Source organism: Pinus tabuliformis, chromosome 4_1, assembly GCF_031772625.1.
Source record: "Pinus tabuliformis cultivar Carrire ecotype Pingquan chromosome 4_1, CPIR1, whole genome shotgun sequence".
Lineage (NCBI taxonomy): Eukaryota > Viridiplantae > Streptophyta > Pinopsida > Pinales > Pinaceae > Pinus > Pinus tabuliformis.
Genome location: NC_142303.1, coordinates 149,268,924 through 149,287,522, shown reverse-complemented (window position 1 = coordinate 149,287,522; position 18,599 = coordinate 149,268,924). Strand labels below are relative to the sequence as shown.

General features: G+C 37.9%; 1 protein-coding gene across 1 annotated transcript in view; it reads right to left on the bottom strand.

The window, feature by feature from the left end:
* The window catches only part of LOC149174637 (uncharacterized), a 63,562-nt gene extending 49,317 nt beyond the window's left edge, over nt 1-14,245 (bottom strand). The window contains exon 1 of the mRNA XM_089419366.1: nt 13,195-14,245. Within this exon, the coding sequence (XP_089275492.1) occupies nt 13,195-13,417 (223 nt within the window). The 5' untranslated portion in view covers nt 13,418-14,245. The remainder of the gene's footprint in view (nt 1-13,194) is intronic.
* Nucleotides 14,246-18,599: the final 4,354 nt, after the last annotated feature.

The window sequence follows — 18,599 nt, the reverse complement described above, 5'->3', positions numbered from 1 at the left end:
AACACGGGAACATGGACATTTGCCACAAGTACGTATCCGAACCCATTCCCTCACTTTCACAGAGAGAACTGCACTTTAGATGTATTTATTAGGATATAGTATACTAAGATAGTGAAACATAAATTAACAGATTGAGAGTGAGAATAAGAAGGTCAAATATTATAGGAATTTGATTTTTTTGTATATGTTATTATTATAATATGGTTATACAATTTTTATTAAAATTGTAATTTCAATTTTAATAACATTTTTAATTTTAATATAAAAAAGTATTTAATTTTTTTAAATATATTTAATACAATAAAATATATAATATATATAATTTTGTTAATGTGAAATAATTTTTCAAAATTAATAATTTATATTTTTCAAATTATTTTATATAATTAAAAAACAAATTTATAAAGTGACATAATTAGACGTCTAGAGCGCAGCTCGTGGAGCGCGTAAAGAGCCATAGACCATGAGACTGAGCGCAGCTCTAGAGCCATGGCCCCGGGAGGGGGCCGCAAAAAGGAAACTCCCTTGCCATCTAAGCTAGCTGCATTTCGAGATCTGGTTGCAGCATGCAATAAACGACCAGCAACCAAAAACCAGCAGAAGTTTGTAAAAAAAATGGAATCCATCCCCATAGTAGCTCTACCCAATGAAGAACCTTGCAAAGCGCTTTAAACCCAGCAAAACGAGGATTTATTGCCCAGTTCATAGGCTTAGGCTTAAGGCAGTAGAAGCCTGGGTGCAAAGGAACTGGCGTTCACTGGTCAAAGAAGGAATAAAAAGTCATTTCGTCAGCAAAGGCTTCTTTGTATTCGTATTTGAAGTAGCGGAAGACAGAAATCTAATATTCAGAAACAACCCGTATTTCATGGGGCCTCAAGGTCTCTATCTGAATCAATGGACACCAAACTTCGACCCGACTCAAGATGTGCCCTCGATTGTTCCGGTCTGGGTGCGATTGCCCCACCTACCTCTGCACTGCTAGAACCCTAAATCCTTAGAAACCATAGGCAACAAGCTAAGCAAATACATCGACCGAGCAGAAAGAAAAGACCAATACTCCTGTGCAAGAATTTGTGTAGAAGTAGACCTGGAGGAAGGTCTCCCTGAAGCCATTAAACTCACAGTGGTTGACTGGACAAACACACAAGTGCTAGACTACGAGCAACTCCCATTTAAATGTCGGCACTGCCATGGCTAAGGGCATTTTGCCAAGCATTGTAAAAAAAAAAATCAGAGGATGGCGCTAAGAAGGAGAAAGGAGATCAATGGACACAGGTTCAAAAATCAGGACCAACTAAGCAGAGCAACAGGAACAAAGGGAAAGTCGTCTCCACTGGGAGGGTTGCGCCCCCCGAATACCAAGCAGAAGGAAGCTTAGTCCCACCAATAGCAAACATATCAACAAACCCCTTTGATATACTCAGCGCACTAGAAAAACTCCAAGATCCAACAGATAAAGAGGTTGAACAGCAGGCAAACAACATGGAAGGAAACAAAAGGCAAGAGGAACCAGTCCAAACCCCAAAAGGTGCCTCTAGCTCCCCAACCTATGCAGATATGACAAGAAAGAAGAACCCTAAGATATCGGAATCCTCGAAAGATGAAACATCTGAGAGGCCCTTGAAAAGAGTGGGGAGGAAATCTCGCAGAGAGACTAGAGAAGAAGAAGCAACGAGACAAAAAATGCAAGGCAGCCAAGCCACTATGGAGATGTCTATCAGCAAAATACTAGAACCATGCCTCCCAAAGGAGGTGCTGCCTCAACCCCTACCAGTAAACACTGCGATTAGTCTCTTGGAATTGCAGAGGACTGGGGAACCCATCAAAAGCTGAAGCAGTCAAGAGCCTTCTAAAATCATAATTTCCCGAGATCCTCATGCTCCAAGAGACTAAAATAGAAGGTGAAGCCCTTCTGGAACTCAACAAAGCAAAATGGAAAACAAAAGCTGGAAAAGCGGTAAGTGCTAGAGGTACATGCGACAGGTTAGCCACTCTCTGGGAGGCTGACAAATTCCAGCTTGAGAGCTCCTTTCAGACGCAGCACTGGATTTACACCGAACTCCGACACCTATCAAGTAAGTTAAACATTGCACTCTTTAATCTCTATGTACCTATTCTCTATGCAGAAAAGGAACAATACTAGCGAACTTTGACTGATTTTTTGGAAGCATACTCCCTCAACAATATAATTATTGCCGGAGACTTCAATCTAATCCTAGACCCAAAGGAAAAAAGAGGAGGAACCAGCTGCAGGGACTGCTTCCTTCCCTTAGTGGAAAACCTAATTCAACAATGGGATTTAATGGATTTCAAGCCAAAAAAAGGGCTATACACATGGACAAATAATAGAATAGGGGAGGAGCATATTTCAGCCAGACTGGATAGATTCCTTCTTCAGAGTTCCTTCCTCTCCGAGAAGATGATCATCTGCACAAAAATTCTTCCAAAGTGGAACTCAAACCATAAACCCATCCTCCTTCTGCTGGAAGAAGAAGAAAACCTCGGACCAATCCCCTTCCGGTTCAGCCCACTACAGGCAAACAGAGAAGGGTTTTTGGATACAGCGAATCATGGTCCATCCATGTTCTTGGATCACCCGGCTATGTTTGGGAGCAAAAGATAAAAGCCACCAAAATAGCCATGAAGCAACGGATAAAAAAGCCCACAGCCTCTCCCACTACCCAACGAAAATAGAGCACAAAGCAGTTGTTGGATCTCCAAATGGAACTGGAGTCACAAGACATAACCAGAGCAGAAATCCAGAGGGAGCAAGAACACCAAATCAGAGCCCTCCGGACATTTAAAGAAGAGGAAGAATATTTGAGGCTCAAGTCACGCAATCTCTGGCTTGTGTCTGGAGACAAAAATACAGCCTTCTTCCACAAGAAAATTCAAACCCGCCTCTCTAGAAACCACACCGCTGAAATCACCTCGCCGAATGGGACTGTTCTTAAAGGCACAACTTGAATAAAAGAGGTGGCAACCTCTCACTTTAAGTTGTTGTTCAAAGAAGAAGGCGCGGAGGATGATGAGGAAGCTCACAACTTCCTCAAGCACGTTCCAAGGATGGTTAACGAGGAGGACAATGCAACACTCATGAAGCCATTCACTGAAGAAGAAATTAGCAATGTCATATGGAAGATGGAACCAAACAAAGCGCTAGGACCTAATGGATTCTCAATACACTTCTATAGACTCTGCTGGGACATCATCAAGTCTGATTTGTACTGAATGATCAACGGATTCCTATGAAAAGCCAAAGTGGGAGGAAGCACAATCTCCACCTTCCTAGCCCTAATTCCCAAAGAAGCCAACCCGGAGACATTTGATAGATTCAAACCAATCTCGCTTTGCAACGCATCCTACAAAGTACTCTCCAAGTTACTTGCTAATAGAATAAAGCCTCTGTCGGACAAACTCATTTCTCCAAATCAAGGAGGGTTTGTCAAAGGTAGGCATATCCTCGACAATGTGATTCTGGTGCAAGAAATCATCCATTCCAGCCATCAATGCAAAGAACAAGGTATGCTCATCAAACTGGATATGGCGAACGCCTTCGATAGAGTAAGACACTCCTTCCTTCTCCAAGTTCTTTCTGCATTTGGTTTCAATTCTGAATTTGTAAAAATGATTAAAACATGCATTGGAGAACCTTGGATCGCCCCTTTAGTAAATGGTAGGCCAACAAACTACTTCAAAGCTTCGAGGGGAATCAGGCAAGGCTGCCCTCTCTCCCCCTTCCTGTATATTCTGATGGCAGACTCTCTAAGCCGAAAGCTCACAGATGAGAAGCTCAACGGGACACTCCCTGGCATTAGGGTGATACTCGGAACAACCCCAATCAATCATGCCTTGTTCACAGATGACTCTATCCTTATGGGAGGAGCCTCCATTAAAATAGCAAGAGCCTTCAGTGGAGTTATCCAAAGCTTCTGCAGAGTCTCCGAAGCTATGGTCAACAAGAGAAAAAGTGCAGTGTATCCCAAGCCCTGGACTTCACGGGATATGTCTCTTGGGAAAAATTCAAGTATCTTGGCCTGCCTATAACCTTGGGTACCACTAAGGCCCCTCATTGGATGGAAATTATCAGCAAAATCAAGGCAAAAATGACTGCTTGGGGCGGTCAATGGCTTACCTCAGCCGGGAAGCTCACTCTGGTCAAGTCAGTTCTCTCATCCCTTCCTATCTACTAGGCTTCATTCCTTTTAGCTCCAAAAATGATCACCGAACAATTAGCAAAGTTGATTCGAAAGTTTCTATGGCAAGGAGGAAAGGGGAACCAAAAAAAATTCCATATAGTAAGCTGCAACATAGTGAAAAGGCCAATTTCAGAACGCAGACTTCAAGTAAGAGATCTTGTGTTGACCAACTTGGCAATGGGAGGGAAGATCCTCTGGAAAATCTTCACAAACCAATTACACCCCGTAAGTCAAGTTCTAATTAAAAAATATCTGCACAAACTCTCAATAAAGAATATGGAAGAAGGAGCTACCCACAAAGGAACCACGTCGTGGAAGTTGTGCAGCAAAGGCTGCAAATTCTTCAAAGAACAGCTCTACAGAATCCCAGGAAATGGGAAAAGAATTAGACTGTGGGATAACAAGATCATGGGTCTCCATCTCCTAAATCTTGCACCAGAAATAGCAGATTTGCGTAACTGGGTCATCCAAAAAGGTATCCACAAACTTACTGACATATGTACATGGGATTCAGCAGAGAACTGGAGTAGCTGGGCCCTCCAACATCCCCCTAATTGGATGCTCCCTCAACGCCATCAATTATTAGCTAAACTCACTGATCTGGCACCTGTGCATCTCTGATTCTCCATTCGAGGGACAAGTGGGGTTGGAGGAAGACCGAAGCTTACTCAACTCGGCTGGGTTTTGCAACTCTATAAGAACAACAACGTCAGATCCATACTACAAAGCTTTGGCAGCATGTCTGGGACCCATTTGGCCTCCCAAAAATCAACTTCTTCTGCTGGACTCTGGCACCTGTGCATCTTCGATTCTCCATTCGAGGGACAAGTGGGGTTGGGGGAAGACCGAAGCTTACTCAGCTCGGCTGGGTTTTGCAACTCTATAAGAACAACAACGTCAGATCCATACTACAAAGCTTTGGCAGCATGTCTAGGACCCATTTGGCCTCCCAAAAATCAACTTCTTCTGCTGGACTCTCATGCATAGAAGGATTCTCACTGGGGACAACTTAGAGAAAAGAGGAATCATTGGTCCACACAGATGCCCTCTCTGCTGCAAGGACCAGGAAACGATCAATCACATGTTCATAGACTGCCCCCTTTCTCAAGAGGTCTGGTTGCAAGCAATTATGGGGCTCAATGCCCAAATCCCTCAGCAGTCTTCAGTTGTTAGTCTTTTCACAACTTGAAAATAAAGCTAACCTCACTCCTTGAATAGCAACTCAACATGGACTAAAATTTGGAATGCAATCCCAAAATATATCTGTTGGGGAATCTGGTTGGCTAGGAATGAAGCCATCTTCAACAATAGACTTCAATCCACCAACTCAGTGACTGCCAAGGCCAAAGCTTTGCTGCTGGAAACTTTCGAAAATAGACCTCATAAGTTAGACAATTCCCTACTCCCTGAAGAGCTCAGTTGGCTAGGTGAATCCCTGAGACGGGCCAGCATCAAGAAGAATATCTCCTTGCCTAGCCATAATCCAGAGTGGCGTCTTCGGATCTCTGAGGCGGACTTTAAAAAATGGTGGAAAAATCAGGGCAAAGTCACAATTTTCTTTGACGGAGCCTCCAAAGGAAACCCAGGGATATCTGGGGCAGGAGGAACAATTTACTCCACAGATGGACAAAAACATGACAGCTTCAGTTGGGGCCTAGGTCAAAGTACCAACAACCAGGTCGAGATCCTCGGACTGCTTAAAGCGTGTCAGCTGGCTCTGAGGAACAGAGGGGAAAACCTTCAAATCTTCGGGGACTCTAAAATCCTGATAAAAATCCTTAACACGTGCGACCAACTCAATAGTTCTGCTCTAAACAAGACCCTTGAAAGAATAAGAAAGTTGACTCAAAACTTCAAATCCTGCTCATTCTACCATGTCCTGCGAGCTCTAAACAAGGAAGTTGATATAATGGCTAACAAAGGATGTCTTTTTACTCAAGGTATGCTAGTTAAGAATGATGAAGAAGCTGAAAGGCACCCAATTCCTTAAGAGATAAGGAGAACAAAGGCTGGCACACACTGACTTTCACTAACAAGAAAGTGTGGGTCACTCCTCGATGGTTTAACATCGCGAGGAGTCGACAGGTAATTGGTTTTCCGCTTGGGCCAACAGTGTTGGGTGTTTTAACAGGGCGCAGAATTGAATTCAAACAGGGAACGGTTTTGAAGGACGCGATGCGTAGGATCGAGCAGGGAATGATCCGACGATCATCGCACGTTGGAAAAGGTAGGGTGTTAAAGACGCGAGAAGTGGTAAGCGGTATACATCGCACCGCTTCTGGCTGCTGGGTAGTATTCCATGAATCTGACGTGATCTACCTTAGGGCCTGACGCATGGCAGGACAAAACCGCCCATATCGCGCGCTCCCGAGTGGTTAAGGGTTGGATAGAGAAGGACGCGATAAGTGTTGGAGCTGGGCGGGGGAATATCTGACAATTAATGTGCGTTGTATATGGCGAGGTCTTAATCTAGTTGTGGGGCCAGGTACGCAAGATTTAGGTTAAGGGTCAGACTGTGAGGGACGCGATAAGCGTCAGATCTAGGTGGGGGTTGATTTGACGATCATTGCGCATTATCAATGGAGGGGCATTAATTCGTTGGGATTGGTAAGTGATTTTCATCGCACCGCTTCTGGCTGCTAGGTAGAATTTTATGAAACGGACGTGATTCCACTTAGGGGTCGACACTTGGCAGGTCAATACCGCCCATATCGCGCACCCCTGAGGTGTTAAGGGACGGTTTGCAAAGGACGTGATAAGTGTCAGATCTAAGCAGGGGAAGATCTGACGGTTATCACGAGTTGGTTATGACAGGGTTTAACCTTGAAGTGGGGTCGGGTACGAATGAGAAGCTTGGTACTACGAAGGAGGGGACAGGTTATACATTAATTCGGTTTAAAATATGCGGGTTCTGTTTTATTTGGACTATGGATTAAAGTTTATGTGGGATTTAACTTAAGCCACGAAAGTTTCAAAGTATCAATGAAAAGCGGAAATTTAAGAGAGGACACTCAAATGCCATTAGCAAAGCAAGGAACACTCGGCCACACCAAATGCATCAAAAGTAGCAACTAATCTCTGATACAAAACCCAAAATATGAGGACTCTATTGAGTTAGAATTCTCTCAATTGACTGTCATCGAGGTTGTTTGGCATGTCCAACCTCTTCTTATAAATAAAACTCAACCATTTCTGTTAAAAAAAAACAAAAACAAATTTATAAAACATTATATTTAATATTAATAAATAAATAAAATAAAAATTTGACATAAATAAATAGATTTTGACATTTTATACCAGATCATTCTCGAAAATTCTTGAACAAATTTATTAAACATTATATTTAATATTAATAAATAAAAAAATAAAATGTGGCATAAATAATAAATAAATAAATTTGGACATTTTATATCAGATCATTCTCGAAAATTCTTGAATTGTGTTCCAGAAAAAGAAAAATGTAAAATCTGAAACGAAAACTATGCCTTCAATTGCCTAAATAACTTAAAAGTACGTATTCTTATCTGATACGTACACTAGTTTGTATGGTCCTCTTGGTAGGAGATAGCTATATTAAAGTGGAACAAAACTTTGAAGAAGGGGCCCATTCTATCAATTTCGAAGAGAGAGCTGCACCTTTGGATGCATTTCATAGGACATAGCACATTAAGGTGAGGTTTGAAAACGATGTTATACCCTAAAATGGATGCAAGCTACCAAATGCTTAGCGAGCATCAAAACGAAACGTGAACACTCTATGTGACGTCATATTTGAAATGTGTTTGAAAAGATATATAAAATCATAAACGAAGACAAGACTTTAATTTTTTAAATAGCTTAAATATGTAGTTGCAGTATTGGAAACTTTATCAGTATGCTGGATTTCACTGTTTTGGATTTCAAAAAGAATATTGGAGAAAATTATGAAATTGGGTTATAAATTCTTCTGATCGAGAAATAACAGAAAGAAAGGTCTCGTACTGGCTTCCTGGAAAATGTTGGCAGCTCCAAAAGCATATGGAGGATGGGGCTTAAAAAGCTTACTCCTCTTCTCCAAAGCTTTATAGGTGCAAAAGCTGTTTGAAGAGTGATACAAGGGAAAGGCGTCTGAGTGTAAGTAATCAGATATGTACCCAGGTACAGTTGAGGAATCGGGTAGGAACCTGGTAAAACAAGTGCGTAATGTATCAATTATCTGGAAAAGCTGGTTGGCACAGTTGAAAAATGAGTTAGGAACCTCGTCAAACAAGTTTATAATGCATCAATTATCTGGTAAATTGTTGGCATGGTTGAGGAATGGGTTAGGAACCCCATCAAACAAGTGCATAATGCATCAATTATTTTTGGAAAGTTGTGGTGAATAATGCATCAATTATCTGGAAAGTTGTGAACTCTGCTTTCCAGCTGGTTGGTTACTAGCTAATCTGGAAGGTGGGCAGAGGAGATAAGTTCAGATTGGGCTTGATCCCCGTATAGGAAGTAAAAGGTGGGTAGAGGAGATAAGTTCAGATTGGGCTTGATCCCTGGACAGGAAGTAATAGTCTCCACAAGTTACCCCAGGGTGACATAGGAATTAAGAAACAAACGAATATTTTCACTAATAGAAACCGTGAGGTGGGAAAGATCTGCAAATTGGCAACAAAAATGGTTCATTTGGGAGGAAATTGGCTTGGGATAGACATGGCAGAAACATGGAAATCATATACAGAATGCTTTGGAAGATAGCTATGTCAAATAGGGGAAGAAGATGACCAGCTGTTATGGTCTCTCTATCCTACAAGGACTTATGTGCCAACACTAGGCTACAGAGCCCTTGCTATGAGTAAGTAATGCTTGGAGGCATAACCGGTTAGGTGGTAGAAAATCATCTGGAAGCTAAGGTGGCCCTCTAAATATAGATTCTAGAATTTTTATGTAGCTGGCCTTAAATACAAAGCTCCACCGCGGGAGGGTCCACACAAAAAGATTTGTATTGGTCCAGGTTGGTGTAGTGTGTGCCCACAGGTAGCAGAAACAATTCATATTTATGACTTGCCCTTTCTCTAAATTGGTCTGTCCTTTCTCTAAAGAGGGTCAGGATTGCATGACAGGGTTGGGGAATGCATGGGAAGGCAGAATTACTTAAGAAGCCTTTGGGATTTGGTTTATAAACAAAGATACAAAGAATATCCAAGCTCTTCCCATAAAATATAACTTGAGGGATCTGGCTTGCAAAATACTTGAAGCTATTTGAAAGACAAGAGACACACTTCCCCTCAAATGTGCAATCTAGTCTCTAAATATACTAAATGTATGTCCAAAAACAAAAGAAGAAGAAAGAAACACAAAAGAGGTTGACTAAAGAGATTCCCTGGACATATTTTGATGTTGCTTATCAAGGAAATCCCCCACAGGAGGCTAGGGAAGGATCCTTTATTTTTCCTTAAATCACAATATAACCTTCAAAGATAAGAATGGGCAAGAATTGAGAACTGGTATCTCTCAAATTAACCCTACATTTGGCTCAAGAATATGATGTTATACAGTTACAATTTTTTGAGAGTTCTCTACTGATTATTCAATGGTTATGAAATGAAGCATCACTCAGAAATTTCACATTTCACTTTACAGTAACTTTATGACAATATCGCATAACAAATAACAGTAATCTCACACATTTTTTGTCTCATAATGGGTATTGGGATCAAGACATGAAATTATGTATGATTTCGTTGGCTAGTTACAATTACACCAAACTGGGATCAAGACATGAAATTATGTATGATTTCGTTGGCTAGTTACAATTACACCAAACTGGGATCAAGACATGAAATTATGTATGATTTCGTTGGCTAGTTACAATTACACCAAACTTAACACGAGTAAGAAGCCTAATATCTTTGAAAACGGTCCATACCTAAGACCAAAGACCAAATTGCTTACAAAACTTAGAAAGGATTAGATTCATCCTTGAAATAGTATTCAGTGCATTAATCGAACGGATTCATTCTCAAGTCTTCTTTAATACTCGTACATCCAGTTTGCTTTCCAAAATGAAGCCCTCCCTGTTGGTCAATTTGTTCCCTTCTCCCACAGTCAACTCCTAACGCAAGATGTAGATTTACAAGTATTAAAGCAAAACTTACAATGTCGAGTTTTAGGCCACGACCTGGCCTGGTGGGAACGAAATGACGCCCTAAAGCCGGCATGCAAACCCCTGCCTGCCTAAAGGTGGAGGAGAGACGGAATGCAATCTCTACCAGGTACAGGTACAGTTACAGTCCTGCCCCGCTATAAAGGTATATCATAGACCGTTTTATTTTTGGTTCTGGAGTATGGTGTTTTATTTTTGGTTCTGGAGCATAGCAAACTAGGGTTTACTAGTAAATTGGGGTTTTATTAATTAGGTTTAGTTTGATGGGTTGGAGTTTTATTAATTGGGTTTTGAGTAGTCGTAGGAGTAGCTCAATCCTATATCTCAATTAAATGGCTAATAAAGATTGAGGTATATTAATCATGATAAATATTTAAACGTTTATTTAATGATGTGTTTTATATTGTTAAAATTTTTAAAATTATATAAATTAAATAAATTATAATTATATTTTAATGATATATTTTACATGGCTGAAATTTAAAAAAAAATTAATTAAATTATAATTTTATTTTGAATTATTACTAATTTTTATTAATTATAAAAAAATTATTATAGGAGTTAAACATTTATATATCTCTCCATTTTATTATAGAGATTGTTAATTTGTGAATAGACTTTGTTATAACACTATCACCAACATTATGACTTATCAATATCTCATATTCAAAACAACCATAATTCATTTCATACAATACTTGTTCATATGATATTTTTATTAATTAATCAGTTTAATTAAATAGATAAAATAGACATAACTACTTTTAAGATAAATCTTAACCTTTTAATTTATAAATACTATTAAAAATATTTCAAAATACTCAACAAAAATTAAACCTTATTATCCACTTAATAATTATTAATAATTAAATTTAAATTTAAATAACTTTATTAAATTTATTAAATTTAAAACCTAAATCTAAATTTTAATTTCATAAACAATATGTCACCCTCCTTCCCAAAGTAAAACAGAGTTTGTTTATTTTTTATTCTTAAGAAAAGAGAATAATACTTAAAGCCGAGGAAATAAATAAGCAAGGAGATAAAGAACAACAGCGTACTTGTTTCCTTGACTCGCTGGCAGCCACCTAGTGTATGAATCAAAAGAGTTCATTTGAAGTCTATTCCTGTTTGTTTGTTTATTTCCAATCTCCCACTGAGCTCTTAAGCTCCGAACGGAAGATGTAAATTTACAGGTATGGTTGACGTATCATTACTGGAAGGATAGTGGAAAGGCAAGGAATTGCAAGCATCCAATGGAACAGATATCCATGTTCAATTCCAGGTCATGGCGACCATTTGAAATATGCCTGTGTCGCATGTGCATGAAGGCAGTTCCATCACCATGCCAGTAAATAACAATCACCACCCTTCATCGGTTTTAGTCACACCATTCAGATGTATTTATGAAAGTTTATTTATTTATAAACATTAATTTAAGGTATTTATTATATGGATTAATTTAATTATTATCATTATTATAAATTATCACTTATTATATTATTAACATGTTACAATAAAACTATTATTAATTTGATATAATACTAATTTCCTCTGTAAGTTAAACTGTCTCTTGACATTATTTTTAAAATTATTTACAACTTCATTTATAATAAACCAAAAAATTGCATTGTTATATTTTTGAGGTCCGAAAAAAATATTTTGTAACTGGAATGAGCATAACAGCTCTGTATACTTGCATTAAATATTATACCACTAAATTAAAAAGGAATTGTTCATTAAGTGCATAGATTACATCTTTTCAGGATCTCAAAATTGCCTATCACAAAACCTTAACCCTATACTGTAACGAAATTATTGTTATTAGAAAATATATGATTAGTATTGAATATCCAATCTTTTAATAAAATTTTACATAATTTTATTTTTATAAATTTATTAATTTTAATGTATTAAATCTATACAAATTAAAATCTAAAATTTATCAAGCGTATCAAAGTAAAAATCCAAACATATTTAAAAATTTAATATTAAAATAAATTCATATAACTTATTAAAATTTCTATGAATCAATTTAACATCCTATTAAAAAATAATCATATGATAAATATTTATTCCGTTTTCTCAACTTGTTTCATATTAATGAATATTCAAATCCCTTTTGGGTGAGGCCGACAAGTTTAATAATCCACGGGGAAACAGCAATGTCAAGGGTATCATTTTTATGCCAATGACTGCAATAGTTATCAGGTACAAGTAGGCAGATTCAGACAATTTTAGACTTCCAAAAAAGTTCCAAACGCTAGAAAAAGACAACGTATAGGATTATACTTCAATTAAACTTTATCAAATTATATTTAAATTTGTACATATCAGTCGTAAATTCGGAGATGGAGGATATACTAAAATACAGAGTATATACGAAATTCCATCCGGACGGGTTCAGCCGCAAATGTTCGGGATCTGCTGCACCTGGTAAGTATGGTGACTGCCAGCCAAATTGCAGGCTTAAGTCCCTGCACCGTGGGGTTAATTATATCTAGGGCCTGTGATGCTTAGGCAACTGTCCTACAACATTTAAAAAAAAGGACTAAATAGACAATCTGCGGCATTAAAGACGTGACAAATGGAACGAAAAATCAAGTGGAATTCGACTTGTTCTTTCAAGTTTAAATGAAAGAAAGGGAATAAATCACGGGTTTTCCGAAAATTGGCACAAACCGGTAGTTTTTCAGTGTTGAGAAAGAAAAACGAAAAACTAATGCAGTTTACATTGTTTTTATAACCTTTCGAATGAAACTAAATCACCAGATTTCCAGCATTATAGATAATATCAATGGACCAAATAAGTAATTTTTTCAGTACTAAGAAAGATAGAAAGGGAAAAGTAGTGGAATTTACCTTCATATCGGCAGGTTTGCAACATTTTCTCCAGAATTTTTAGGCAAGTCGGATCATCGTCTACCACCAGAACTCGAAGACCAGCGGGGAACTGATCCGGGACGCCCTCCATTACAGGACTGGTAACCGAAACGCTGTTGACCGGGTTCACACTCGAACAACTTTCTTTCTTCGCGAATTCTGGCAAACCCTGCGAGCATTCGAAAGCAGGACCAGTTGCCATGGCCGCTTCGGGATCCAAGATTACGGCTACGGATAGGGCGAAGAGACCTAGTTAATAACAGAATCAATGCGGCAGCAAGGCCAAGACCGCTAAAAACTTTGAAGAAGGGCTGATGTTTGCAAGAGAAAAACGGCCGATTAAAGGACGGGGCAAAAGCGAGGTAAATTTGCAGTATTTCTTGAATCCCATACTTATGTAAATAATAATAATTTATCTAAGACATATTAGGAAATTTCACGGGACCATAACAGTACGGGATGTATATGAATTTTAGCAGGATTCGGGCTTCGGACCGTGATCTGAAGTATTCGACCACGATGGGCCGGTGAGATCGCAGGACCCTCTACGGCTTGACTTCTAGGGCGATTCGAGCCGAATTTAGGAATCGGAGTTATCAGGATTCGAACCGCAGATCTCTGCTACAAAGAGGGTCGAAGAACGGATCGATCCAGCAGGCAGGCAGGCAGGCCGCGCACAATTACGCTGACACACAACGCCAACTAACGCGTGAATGAAATGAATGAACAAACGGACGGTACGGCGTTAACACTCTTCAGTAGCACCAGCATCAACATCGGCATAGTCCATCCATCCACTCACCGTTAATTGACGGTGGGCGGATGTCCGTCGCCATGAAGACTCTTTTAACGAAAAAGAAATCCTCATCCAGGCGGTAAATTTCTCCGTCACCGTCGGCCGGCATGAATTTCTGAATTCCCGTCTCTGATACCGTCAGTGTGCCTGTCAAAATAAAATATCTGCACGCTGCCAGTTCTCCATCAATTGGCGTGACCTCAGAATGTGAACAGCGTGGCCCCTTCTGATTCCCTCGCCACTTCCCTTCCTTTAACGGGCTTTAAATATATAAATGTATTGGTAGTATACGCAGTGTGTATACATCTCGAATTCGCAGATACACATGGTGTATATATTTGTGCTGTTTGCATGTGGAGGAGGTTCGATATTAATTCTGCCAAATCGGCGGGCGGGATCACTGCTTAGCCAACTGTGTACGTTAGTAAAGATGAACACCGAGCAATCTTCTTCGTATCCGTTTTGCCACCTGACTAAATTGGCAGACTCCTTCCTATCCACGTTGGCAGTTACTAACAACCTCCTTTGTTAACCCAAAAATGACTACGAAACACGATGCGTAATCCCGGCATTAAATATTACCGTAAGACATGTGTTGACCTGTAAATCATTTTTGGGGAGACATTTAATTTTTATTCCGCAGTTGTTGACTTTAGAATAACAACCACGGCTTTAAAGCACATCGTGAGTTTTAAAGAAAGCCATCACGGGACAGAACATTGGAAAGGCAAGAATATGATCAAGGATCAAAAGTCTTAACTACTTGCTTGGGTTCGCTTAACTCGTTGGTTGGGTTTGGGTGAGATGTGAGTCGACTCAACTTTGGATTAGGAATATTTCTTAATGCATGTTTTTCTTTTGAAGTTAAAAGTATGGATGTGGGGGGTTATAAAGTTGAATGAAAAGGTTTTGGGAGTAGGATACAGAAACTTTTTAAATATTTTAGTATATATATTTTTCCGGACATTATGTATATGGATTACATTAGAGTTTGGAAATATTTATTGAATTTTAAACTTTCATAAAATGTTTTAATAATAAATAATGTATTATTAAAAACATATTGATTTAAATTTTATATAATAAAATTATAAAAAAAATTTTTTGTGTTCAAGTTTTTGTCATCCATAATGAATTAAACAAAGTTTTTTTGGTAGAAATTATATAGACAAATTTTTGGCCGATGTGTTTCGAACTAATGAACCACACTTGTTGGTTTGAAATGAGTTGGCCAAAAATTTATCTTATGTAATTTCTATAAAAAGACTTTGCTTGATTACAACCACACTTGTTGGTTTGAAACACGTTGGCCAAAAATTTATCTTATATAATTTCTATAGAAAGACTTTGCTTAATTACAAAATTATTTACAAACATGGAGAAAATTTTGGATATGAATTATATTGGAGTTTGAAAACATTTTTAAAAATATTGAAATAAAATTCCATATAATTATAATAAAATAATAATAAATAATATGTTTTTAAAATATATTAATTAATTTAAAAATGTAAATAAAAAATCATAAAATTATAAATTATTTATAATTAACTAAATTAAGATATAAAAGTTTTAAAAATTTATAAAATTTTCAAAATTTAATTTATCATTTCTATTAATAAATTTCAAACTAATTAATATGATAGTATATATAAATATTATATATATATTGGATTTTGAGTATATTGAAAACATGTTAATTTTGTGTAAATTTTGTTTTTATTACATCATATACATCTTAATACATAAAGTTAGGATTGAGATTGAAATTCACATTAACACAATTGACACAACTCAATTAACATAGCATAATTATGAGGAGAAACCATAAGTAAGGTGGAGTTGATAAAAATTGTAATGAAGGACCTAAGATCTTTTACAAAATTTGTTATACATTATGAATTCATTTAACATAAATAGGGTACACATACAATGAAAAATCTAATTAATCGCAAAATCTAACATTCTTAATGCAAATCCTCACTAGGCAACCTAGGTCTTATGGAAACAACAAGATTGGCTAACATTTTCACCTTAGTGGCCTCTCTCTTGTTGTTTATTGGTGGATGTTATCCCCACAAGGTGTGCTTCCCTAACAAGGCTCAAAGGGACTTTATCTAAAGAAAATGAATCTCCAAGGGACTCGTGAATAATAAAATCCAACAAGCTCGTTAATAATTAAGGGCTCAAGGGTGTCAAAGATTTAGTGTTTATAAAGGAAAGCACTCACAAGGCATTGATGGTGGTTATAAGAGTTGCAAGTAATCAAGCATACTTTCTACCAAACCTAGTGTACTATAAGAGGGTTGTTATAAACTAGGGTTATTATAGTATACAGGTTTACAACATGCAAATATCATATAACAACCAAGAAATAGCCTTTAACGGATATATTCATCCAAGAATCAAAGGTTATTAAGAGGTAATTAAGGGATAAGGAAACCTTAGGTTTTAATGGTTTTGTATGCATAAATAACAATAGAAGTCTAGATGCTAACCCTAATTTTAGGGATAAAAATGCAATTAATGTTAGATTTTGTCTTTTCAATTTATTAATTGCAATCTTTATCGATGGAATAATCTCATATAGATGCAAAATTACCATAAAATGAAAATTAAAACAAACCCTAACCCTAGCTACCAAGAAATTAAAAGAAGTAAAATTTTAAGATGATCACCACTACTAGATTAGTGCCTTTACTCAATCAGGCAATGGAGTCAATCAGGGCAAGGTCCATGATAGAGGACCTTGGATGAAGAGGGTGAAAGATCAAAATTCTTCTCTTCATAACCCTCGTTACTTCTTTATGTGGAAGATTTAAGATTAAGGGGTGCATGCACCAAGTTCATTTGATGGATTATTGAATGACAAATTGTGCATAACCATGAAGAATTAATATTTCAAGAAAGATATTGCACTTTTTAATATGGAATAATAGAAACCTTAATTTCATAAAAATAGCATGCAAAATGGAAGAAAATGGCAATAGACTTACAACGTTTCATCATGAATCATTTCATCAATCCCAAAATAGTCTCTTCGTGCAAAAATCTCCCTCCCAAGACAAACTGCTCCATTAAATATTCATTGCGTCTAAGAGAAAAGTACAAGAGAATTAGTGTGCACTCCTTTTGAGAGAAAGAAGTGAGTGAAATGTGATGATGATGAAATGAAAGTGACTTCCCTGTATTTATATGACAACAACCAAATCAATTTTCATAATTTTACAACAAAATCCCTAAAATTTTGCATGGACTGTTCAACTAGGCCTAACAATCACAATCCAGCCTTAAGATATCTTTCAAACATAAGAAATGCATCATAAATATCCCACAAATGTGGGAATAAATGTTCTCAAACATGATGTCATCCTCCTATAATAGACATCTCCATCAAGCATGTGACAAAGGGGGTCCAAGAGTGATCCTCACTCTAAGGTACATCATCAAAGTGCATGGGTACATCTCTAAGCAACATCTCCTCCACTATGACATCATCAAAGTGCATGGGTACATCTCTAAGAAGCTTATGTCACCTTTAAAGGACATGTATGGATTACATCGCAACCTTAGGAGCAAGTGTTGGCATCTAGGCATGATGTGTTAGTCCTACCAAGCCATCTCAATGGTCTCCATCGTCGTTTGGCTCTAGAACATGCATCGTACATCAAACGAGGTCAAGGTCAACTTGGGGGCTTCATGGATCCATATGGGCACATCATCAATCAAGGCAATGCATTGGCTTCTTAAGTCAATGTTTTAGAATCTAGAAGTGTACCAAGGGGCATACAACCATGCGGAGGCTTCTTAAAGCCCAACATTCATCTCAGGAGGGCAAAGATCAAGTTGCAAAGTTGCATGTGCTCTCAAAACTAGGTTAAACATCCTCTGAATGGTGTTGGAGAAGTGTCAACCCATCCCTCAAGGGACCTCTCCTACATGTGTAATGAATCACCTTAAACATACCCTTAAGATCAACTAAGATGAACATAATTAGGGGAAAAACATTAGAGTATCATAATGGACCATATTTAATGTCAAGGACATAAAAATAGTTCACACAAACCTTACCTTCAAATGTCTTTCTAGGTTAGGATTTGTAAGTAAGTTACCACATTTGTGTTAGCGATGATTATGGCATTAATGCTATTAGGTGCTTCTAACCACCAAAGGGAAGGGCAGTTCACATGTAGACCCATTAATCCATAGATGCATGTGGTAAAGGTGGTGATGAAACGATAAATAATTTAAGGAAGATAGCCATAGCCATGGTACCAACTAAAGGAGGTCCAACACCTCTGAGTGTTATAATGAGAAAAGGGAGAAATCGTAGAGGCAAGAGTTACCCCTTTTCTTGGCCTACTTTTTCCACCCATGTAGTGCGCCTTTGACTTTAATCATTTCTCTCTCTTTCTTTCATAGCAAAGGAGGCCCAACTTGCTTTATGCTTCTCCAATATCCCTTAAAGATGGAGTATTTTTTCACTCATCAAGGTTGGGACATCTATGAGTTCCTTTATGTAATAGAACATGAAATGGAAAGGAACTGGGTGATGGCTAATGAGGGGGGTGGAGCTCATGTTAGGATT